Source organism: Eublepharis macularius, chromosome 13 (assembly GCF_028583425.1).
Source record: "Eublepharis macularius isolate TG4126 chromosome 13, MPM_Emac_v1.0, whole genome shotgun sequence".
Taxonomy (NCBI): domain Eukaryota; kingdom Metazoa; phylum Chordata; class Lepidosauria; order Squamata; family Eublepharidae; genus Eublepharis; species Eublepharis macularius.
Genome location: NC_072802.1, coordinates 36,085,459 through 36,095,447, shown reverse-complemented (window position 1 = coordinate 36,095,447; position 9,989 = coordinate 36,085,459). Strand labels below are relative to the sequence as shown.

Here is a 9,989-nt window from a genome sequence, read left to right as displayed (position 1 = left end):
TCTGCAGCAGAACCATTAGACATTGTGCCACAGTATTGAAATCTTTCAAAGAACCAATTCCATTTGCATTTGCAAAGATCCTTCCATTATTTTCCTTCCATTTGCTCACCCAAGTATCGTCCCTTTCCCCTCAAGCCCATTTTCCTACATTGACCTTACAAATGAAGCAAATTATCACATAGGACAAATGGTACATTTGTACTCCCCTTAAACTGGCCTTCAAAGCAGCCCATACATTTTTCTAGACCATAAGAATTTTTACTCATCCACTTTCCATACACATTTATGACATTTATGACACATATTATTCACATTTGCAATGCTCCAATGGCTTGAAAAAGAACTAGGAAGAGAACCAGTTGTTTTCCAGTTTAAGCAAGCTTCCTTGTCTGAATAGCTGAATGAAATTTTTATTCACCACTGAAAACCAGGCACATACTAAGCCTACCTTAAGTGGAAAAAATACATTTGCTATTCAGAGCAGCTGGGGAAATGGTATTTCTAACAGAATCTGAAATTGTGAAAATAATCCTCAGAACTAAGCAACTGCTGTCCTCTGGTGGACAGTCACCTTCCTTCATGTTCCTTTCCAAATCAGATTCGGCTTCTGAAGATGATTGGCGTGAAGTTTTGGTGAAAATATCTTGATCTCCTGTCCTTCCAAGGAGTTCAGGTTGACTGACATATCCTCACAACAACCCTGTAGAGTACAATAGGCTGGGAGACAGTGAGAGGCCAGATTACCCAATAGCCATCATGGCTGAGTGAGGATTTAAACAAAGATTTTCCTAGACTTAGTCTAACCACTACACCACATTGTCTAGCAAACAGGTCTCTTGTGAGACAAATGAAAACGGACACAGGCACCAGAGGAGGGCAAACTGGTACTCATACTGCGGCTTACAGTTGATCTCCGGATATCTTGCTAGCCCCTAATGCAAATAGTCCTCGCTAATACCAAACAACATATTAAAGCTGCATCTTTTACTTAGGAGTACGTCCCCCTGGACTCGGTCAGACTTATTTCTGACTAAACCCCCAAAGGGTTGAACAATGTGTGTTCCGACTAGCACTCTACATGGTTATTAATGGAGTCATAACAGCCCCTGCTTTCTCTTCAGTAAACAATCGACCACTAGGCCTGAGTTTGACAAGGCCAGGCCATGCTTCTCAGTCTTCCTGATGTATAAAACTTAAAATTAATGGCATCACTTACGCAGTTTGTATTTGTTTATGTGCTGTTATACACAGAACGTTATTCAGAGCAGAGGGGAGGTCCTCTGAGAAAGAAGCACATAGCAAATTCCTGTTGACAGGGAGATTGTTCTGAGGAAGAATATAAAAATATGGCCACTCAGGGCCCACTTTTCGGCCTTGGACACTTGCTGTGCATATCCTTTTTAAAAATACTACACATGGGCCTTAATAGAATTTAGCACTTCTACAGTGCACTTTAAATATAACAACAGTAATAATAGTAATAATCGCAATTGATTTATATACCGCCCTTCAGGACAACTTAATGCCCACTCAGAGCAGTTTACAAAGTATGTCACTGTTATCCCCACAACAAAACACCCTGTGAGGTGGGTGGGGCTGAGAGACCTCCAGAGAACTGTGACTAGCCCAAGGTCACCCAGCTGGCTTCAAGCGGAGGAGTGGGGAATCAAACCCGGCTCTCCAGATTAGAGTCCCGCGCTCTTAACCACTACACTAAACTGGCTCTCCACAACATTGCACATATACTATAAGAGATATTATCATGCCTGTATTGCAGATGTGGGCAGAGGCCAGGGCCCAAGCACTGGAGAAGAGCAGAAAGGGTACAATTTACTAGGGCCAAAGTAGTCTGGTCTGTATTACTATAATATGGTTTATTTCTGCAATGGCATAAATGGAAAATATTCTTTTATTATGCATGAGAGTTTGCCTATCAGTTGGAACCATAGGGAGGGAAAACATATGGTACAAGTTTGTGCTAATTCTTGGGTGCTTGCAGAGGCTGAGAGCACAGCAGCTTACAAAGGCTAACTTTTGTGTTTAGGGTTGAAGGAAGAATTGGAACAGGAAATTTCCCATACAATAAACTAGCCTTCCATAGATTAATTTAAAAAACTCTCTTGCAGATAAGACTTTAAAAAAACGTAATAATGATTCTGTTGATCAAAGTCCTTAGCTGCTTCCATGCACTGGTTCTTTGCTTTCTTTATAGGGTTCTTAAAAAAATATTTTAGAGTTATTTTATTTTTACACCACTGTGAAATGTTCTGATAAAAAGGGATTTTTTTAAAAAAAAAAGAACCTGTAAATACAAGAAAAGAACAGAGTAACTTTTTAGAAACAAAAACACAAGAATGCTGGTTGTATTTGAGTTTATTCCACACAAGCACAAACTGTAATCCAAGAGACCCCCACAAAGAAATCTCTTGGATTACAGTTGTATTTATGTGAAACACAAAACTATATAAAAAGAAACAATTGGTTCAGCCGCAAGGTTTTACACGTGGGAAGCTAATCCCAACCTCAGTGCTCCAGAATCCTGCAAAGTGTTTTGGTAAGATGACCGTGTGTCTCACTTCCATAGACATTATGGTCTTGGTTAGGGTCACTTTCTACAAAATACAGCTCCCCTCCATGAACGTCATTCCGGTCAACAGTAAAGTTGCTGGGATTGAACCCAAGCCACAGGGTGCACCTGTAATAAACAGTATGCATGGAATAGCCCATCACTCTTATATCTTTAAGCAGCGGCAAATCAGAGTTCAGCTGAGGAGTATCGCTGGGACGAGGATATTGGCTGAAAGCAATAGGCGGCCTGTGCAGCTTTCCTTCTTCACTGCTGCTCTCATGTCCTCCTTTAGCAGATGGGAAATACTGAACCATGCTTTGCCCTTCAGTGCACAGAGAGACATGAAATGAAGTGTCAGGGCAAAGAGGGGGAACTCGTAATCCAGCAAGCTCCGCAAGTGTTGGGAAAAGAGAAACCAGCTCAACCATTTCTTTGGGTTTGCCTAGAGGGAGAAAAACAGTTACAGAAGAAGTTAGGAGTGTTTGAAGAGGCCCACAGATCAAATTTACTGAATTTATTTATTTATGTTAATGCTCCCACCTTCCCCCAGGCAGCTCAGGGTGATCTATATGTTTCCCCCTTCCTCAACTGTATCTTCACCAACAATCCTATGATGTAGGTTAGCTGAGACAGAATGACTGGCCCTTTCTCGTTAAGTTTCACTGCAAGCGGGGATTTGAACCCAAGTTTCTATCGTTAGTACAACATTCTAACTCCTACATTTCACTGAATTCACTAAACTGAATGGTAATGGCCTTATGGTGGCAACAGTGTGTTTTAGAAACTCTCAATTAAAGAGGAAAGACTCCTACTGTCTGATACCCCTACCATCCTTCCGCAGCCATGACATTCACTGGGTAACCTTGGAACAGTCACCATCCCTCAGCCAGACTTACTTCAAAATTTTGCTGTGAGCATGAAGTGGAGGAAAGGAAAGCAAGTATGACTTCCTGAATCATTTAGAGGAGTAGAAAGATAAAAATGTGACACAGACAGATGTTCCTGATAAATTGGAACGGAGAAAGGTTCTTGCAAATCTCTCAGCCTTCGATCAAAGCAACTGCATCTGTAAGCGCTCTCACGTGACTGCCATCAACAAGAACCATTGTGATAATTCACATGCGTTCTGCTATCATAAAAGTTGAATATTTACCTTGGGGTAGAGGTTTCAAAACTCTGTCAAAGAGGTCAATGAAAGGAAAGTGTCTGTATCCTGGGTAAGAGAGAGGAGCTGTCATTCCAGGCACATAGAACATCAGTGGCACCCGAGTTGCAACATCGAAGTTGCTGTATTTTGCCCATTCGCCATGCTCACCCAGAGACCACCCTAGAGGAGATCAAGAATCGGTGAAGAAAGAGGTCATCATTTCAATCTACAGTGCGGACAAACAGTCACTGTTGATCTTCCCCTGAGCTGAATTTGGAAGTGGGCTCCATAAAATGAGTCATTCCCCCCAAAATCTGAAAACAGCTTTTTTTGGCCAAAATTTGGAAACCTGGATGAGCTCCTGATAATGTTATAAGGAACATAACAGAGAGGGTTGGGTGTCTTCCACTTTCACAGACTCAGCTCTTGTAGAAACACTTCCAGGACCCCTGAGCCACTACTGTTCCAGGGGTAAGGGAAGAAGAAGCAATTCCCTCGGCAGAATATCAAACTAATTTAAAGTGTGGGGAATGAAATACGCGGAAAGCATTCAGACCGAGAGAACTAATCCCTTACGTGTGTCAAACAGTGCTAAGGAATTGGCAATGTAAAGGGATGCACCAGTCCAGAGAATCCACAATATTAGTTTAATTTCACATCAAATTATTACTTATTTATTTTAAATATCTATATGCCGCCTTTCCATCTAAAAATAGGGTTCCCAAAGCAGTAAACAACAGACAATTAAAACCTTAAAATTACATTTAAAATAAAATATAAATACCGTAAAAACATATTGACATATAAATGCACACAGACAGCTAGGGAGGAGGGCCAATAAGAGGATACTGGGAGTATACCAAAAGCAACGCAAAAGTCTTCACCCAGTGGTGGAAGACAATGAGAAAGGGAGACAGGCGAATCACCCTGGGGAGGGATTACTGAAGTTTTGGGGCACAACCAAGAAGTCACTTTCTTGGGTTGCCACCCATCTAGCCTCACCCTCGTTCCCAAGGAGTTCAGAGAGGTGTACATATTCCGACCATCCCTATTTTACTCTCACAATAACCCTGCCAGACTTCTGAAGATGACCAGAGCTGATTGGTAGGTTCATAGGAGAAGGTGGCCCTTAAAGTATGCAGGCCTTAAGCCGTAAAGGGCATTAAATGGCTATTGTGACAATGGTAGGGCAGGAAAGGGCTTCATATGGGTGTAAACGTATTGCTAGGACTCTCACAGTCAAGGGGCCGATGGGAGTCATTCCCATCAGACATCCTTTCAGGCACCGTCTGCAAATACAGTTTTATATTTTTCCTGAGAGGAGAGGATAGCATTTTTTCCTTACTAAAATCCAGTGGATTGTAATGGTCTTTACATGTGCTAAAACATTGTTAACAAAATGCGTTTTGAATATGGCAAAAGAAGAGAGAAATGAGAGAGAAAAAAGAGAGAGAAATGAATAAAGGCAGACAGACACCCAAAGCTCCTCCCCGCTCCTTGACCTTTAATTTCAAGGCTTTTCTGCCAAATGCAGAAGCTATGCTATAGCTCAGTCCCTGCCTAGTAGGGGCTGCAAAATATGTGACTGCTGCTGTACTGCTGCAGGGATGCCATTTCTGAAGTACTCTTGCTGCAGAAATCCCAGGTAAAAGGTACTTCTGGGTTCCCCACAGAAAATGCCTGCACCATTATCACAAACATAGGGACTAGACGCATGCTTTGTTTCCTAAATGGAAGTGGCAAACTCAGCATATAACTCTTCATGAAACTGCAGAAGACAAACATTCTCACTTCAGATGAAAAATACGTAGGTGGTTGAATATATCAGCTGTGGCGACAGACTATATACCTAGAGGAATACATACCTAGAGAGAATTCTTTAACAAAATGAACTGGACCCGGATCACAAGAGGGCTAGAGAACTTACCATGGTCTGCAGTGAACACTACAATTGTGTTATTGGAGAGTCCTGTGTCATCCAAGGCATTCAATAGCTTCCCGACTAGCATATCCAAGTAAGAGACAGATGCAAAATAGTTCTGACGAATCTGCCGCTACAAAAAGCATGGAGCAGGGAAAGGCGAGTAATTTCCGGTTACTAAAGCTATTTGTCAAGAAGCTCCCACCATTTTGAAGAACTCCGGGCATTTCCACACTGAAGATCTGTTTGCAATATATGTAGCTGTCCTATTAACAACAGAGGGCCGGAACATTCCTTCAACATAACCCTTACATTCATTCTGGTATAAAAGGATTCATTTACAGCTGATTCAAACTGAATGTCAGAGAGAAACTCCCTGAATAATTCACAAGGTCCTGAATTTCCACACTTATTTATTTAAAGTCTGCCTTTCTCACTGAGACTCAAATTGGATTACACAGAGTAAGAATTTGGGAAGACCCTGATTCAAATTCCCCTGTGAATTCACAGGAGGGTCTTGGGCAAACTACTACTTCTGACCCTTATAACTGCAATATAGGGGTAATGCTGTCTTTGCTTTATACCCCAGGAAGCTATAGGTTATTTTCCATGAATGATGAAGAGCTGGTAAGTCAATACAATCAAGGGCTGGGACTTTCAATAAACAATACAATAGGATAGGGATAGTAGAAATTTAAAAACAAGCAAAAAGCCTTGAAGAAGAGGACAGGCAATTCAGGTTCATCCGTTTATCCCTCCAGACAACCCACATATCTGGGTACCCTGGGCCTTGACTTCTTTGCTCTCCCTGTAACCCCCACCTTATGCTCACTGTTTCAAGGAACTCCAGATTTTCTTTACTTATTTACTACATTTTCATCCTGCTCCTCATCTAAGGAGCTTAGAGTGGCATACACTGCTCTCTCTTCCTCCATTTTATCTTCACAACAACCCAGCAAGGCAGGTTAGGCTGAGAGTGATGGCCCAAGGTTCCTTAACAGCTTCCTTAACAGAGTGGGGATTTGAACCTGGGTCCCCAGATCATTAGTCCAATGCTCTAACCACTATTCCCAGCTGGCTCTTTGCAAGAGACTGTAAGGACTCTAGTAGCCTGTAGTGTGCATTCTTGCACACCTGCACATTCTTGCACACTTAATTTATTACCAACCCATTTCAAGGTCAGCAGTGGCATGCAATGGTACTGCATCAAGCAAACTGTGTAAGGATGCCCCAGAGGTTCAGCCATAGGGCACTCTCTGAGCTAAGCTACAAGAGACGAATTATATGAGGACGCTCGTGTGAAGGGAGTTGCAATGTTAGCCGGGAAGCTGAGTTTTAAAAGACAGAACAGAAGGCTTTGTCAATTTCCCCTCCCTACAGAGCCTGCAAAGATGCTTCTCAGAGGGTTTGTTTATCTCCTTTTCACCTCCAGAAGGCTCTGTCAGTTTCACTCCCCTTCCTTCTAGGAGGTGAAGAGGAAATAAACAAACTCTCTGAGGAGCCATCTTTGCTGGCTCTGTAGAGGGGGGAAATTGACAAAGCCTTCCAATCTCTTTTAAAACTCAGCTTCCTGGCTAACATTGCGACTCCCTTCACGTGCTCCTCCTTGTGTAATTCGTCTCTCGTAGCTTAGCTCTCTGTCCCTCCTTCAGATCCCAGGCAAATAGTTAACACTCAGCTGGCATGCAGAAGAATGGGCTTGGCCCCCTACCTGGAAGTCTTCTGGAATAGGCCCATAAGGGAAGCTGATGTTTAGCGCTTGAACATCATCCCTCCGCCTGATGTCCATCCAGGGATTGTACGCCACCGAAGGTAGTCCTTTAGGAACAGAGGGATCTGGGGCTAGCGTGATGTTTTCCAGGGGGTACAATTTGAGAAATTCCTGGAGCAAAGAAAAATCATTTCAGTGCATCTTCTTTTAAGGCTTGCGATGGCAAAAGCTGAAAAACTACAGGCATTCAGGTTTCTCAGTGCTGCTTCTTACCGCTAAGGTGGATTTTCACTGTGAAGATGAATCACATCGGCGCTAATGTCTTGCATATCCTTCTGTAATTCCTGGCTGCATCTGCTTATTCTGGGCTAGGTGTTATGTTAAACCTATTTTGCCTCGCTAATGGTTGCCCTCCCCCACTCCAAGTGAACCGATGCTTCTTTTATTAGGTCTTGTTTCAAACCAGCCTCACTTTGTAACATTGCGCCACTCACCCCTTCTTTATGCTTGTTGTGAATATAAAAACCATTGACTGAATAGATGCACATTGATGAAAGCTGATGCTGGAATATATTTTGTTAGCCTTTCAGGGCCCACTAGCCTCCTGTTACCTCTTGCATGAACACTGAGAGACCTTTCTCCACATTCTAACAGCTAATTTCCCGGTGTAGTTGGGAAGGGAGAAAATTGTTTACTAAGAAGGCAGCTAAAGGTCGATAAACATGAAAGACAGCCAGCAACTCCCCCTTCACTGGGTGTGCACTGCTCATCCCCTCCAGCTCTCTCGGCCCGGACATGGGGAAACCTCACGGGTTCTGAAATGGAAAATCCAAGCCATTGCTGGACTGATTCAAACTGAAGAACACTGCAGGCCACTGCTGGACAATGCACAGTCCTTGGCCTCTTTTTCCTACAGCAATGCAACTTGGCGCTCATAAAGCTGAACTCAACCCACCAGGCACCTACCACAGCTGCCCCAGGGGATTGCTAAATCTCTTTGCCTGCTTAGAACTGAGCAAAAAGCAGGGAGGCAAAGCTCCTGGCAGGCCCTGATATATGGCTGGTGGCTTGTGTTCAGTTTGGTGGGTAACCTTTTGGTGAGTTTAACATTCAGGACAGACTAGGTTGGGTCTTAATGGCTGAGGCTGTTGGGGCCAATCAGCAGATTTAGCCTTCACCCCCTCTAAAGTCTCCAACTTGGCTCTCTTTTCCAGTCTGTTGCCCATCATGTGGAACTGCACTGTCTGGACAGAGCCCTTAATAGCATACAGTAATAACAGACAGCTTCTTTAGCTCCAGCATCCTTACCTGAGGGTACCTGAACGGAATGTGTGGTTTATGATACCCAACAGAGAGGAAGAATTTGCTGTTGTTTTCTTTCATAATATTCAATAAACGGATTGCTTCCTTGGTGCTCTGGATATCTGGCAACGTACCCTCGGGCATCTCGGAAACATCCACTGGGCATATAAGGTTGGCATGAAGTTGTCCATCTTTCCCTTTGCAAACCTTTAAAAAAATTAAAACTTGCTATGATGGCACAGGAAAAGAAATAAGTCTAATTAAAGGCACCCTACTCACATTTGGAAAGGATCCAATTCATATTGAGTTTAACTATTGGTCTCTCTGTACTGTGTCCTTTAACTGGCAGTGACTGTCCAAGGTCTGAAGCACAAAGAAAGATCTTTCCCACAGATCTGTTAACAGGAGATGCTATGGACTGACCTTGGGAACTTCTATATGCGAAGCACATGCTCTAGCCGGTTTGATGTAGTGGTTAAGAGTGTGGGACTCTAATCTGAAGAACTGGGTTTGATTCCCCACTCCTCTACTTGAAACCAGCTGGGTGACCTTGGGTGAGTCACAGTTCTCTGGAGATCTCTCAGCCCCACCCACCTCACAGGGTGTTTTGTTGTGGAGATAATAACAACATACTTTGTAAACTGCTCTGAGTGGGCATTAAGTTGTCATGAAGGCCGGTATATAAATCGAATGTTATTATTATTACCATTGAGCTCTGCCCCCTCCCCACATGTACAGCTCCTAGTTCTCCACCCACAGCTGGCAACATCTCCCTCTCCAGGCAACAGCCCCACTCAAAGCGGCAATCACCTGCCCCGGATGCCCTGTGGTACAATCCACTCACCCAGATAGTCCTTTCCCTTCGTATTTTACACAGAGATAAAGTGTCCATTCACCTTTGTGTTTTCATATTTTTCAGAAGAGGGATGAAAAGGTGGGACAGACCAACTGTATGGATAGTCATCGTTATGATTGGATGAAACCCCTGGGAGGAAATACAGCAGAGAAGAAAATGCTGGGCGGTGTTCGAACACAGTTCTACTAGCCACGGAGAGGCAGTTTTGCTTTCAGAGAAGCTGGTGCTGACAGATCTTGTACTTTGTGATCCTATTCAGGGCTTACCTGGGTGAAACACCTTCCCTACCGACATGGATATATAACCATTCTCCTTGAAGTACTGGGGCAATGTGGTGTAATTCCCTGCGTGAACCCGCCAGTAAGAATGAAAGTCATAGAGTCTGGTGGTGTCTGGTCTGCGCCCAGTGAGAAAGGATACTCTGCTAGGGGCACATACAGCTTGCTGAAAAAGAGGAGAGCACATTGAGCTGTTACAAACAAG

The 9,989-nt window shown here is 43.4% G+C and overlaps 1 protein-coding gene across 2 annotated transcripts in view; it reads right to left on the bottom strand.

The window, feature by feature from the left end:
* Positions 1–1,855: 1,855 nt before the first annotated feature.
* Positions 1,856–9,989, bottom strand: part of IDS (iduronate 2-sulfatase) — a 31,050-nt gene continuing 22,916 nt past the window's right edge. For both annotated transcript variants that reach the window (XM_054996763.1, XM_054996762.1), the window contains exons 3-9: positions 9,773–9,950; positions 9,547–9,635; positions 8,657–8,857; positions 7,349–7,519; positions 5,644–5,770; positions 3,723–3,896; positions 1,856–3,011 (exon numbers count right to left, since the gene is read on the bottom strand). In XM_054996763.1, coding sequence (XP_054852738.1) covers positions 2,524–3,011; positions 3,723–3,896; positions 5,644–5,770; positions 7,349–7,519; positions 8,657–8,857; positions 9,547–9,635; positions 9,773–9,950 — 1,428 coding nt within the window. In that variant the 3' untranslated portion in view covers positions 1,856–2,523. The remainder of the gene's footprint in view (positions 3,012–3,722; positions 3,897–5,643; positions 5,771–7,348; positions 7,520–8,656; positions 8,858–9,546; positions 9,636–9,772; positions 9,951–9,989) is intronic.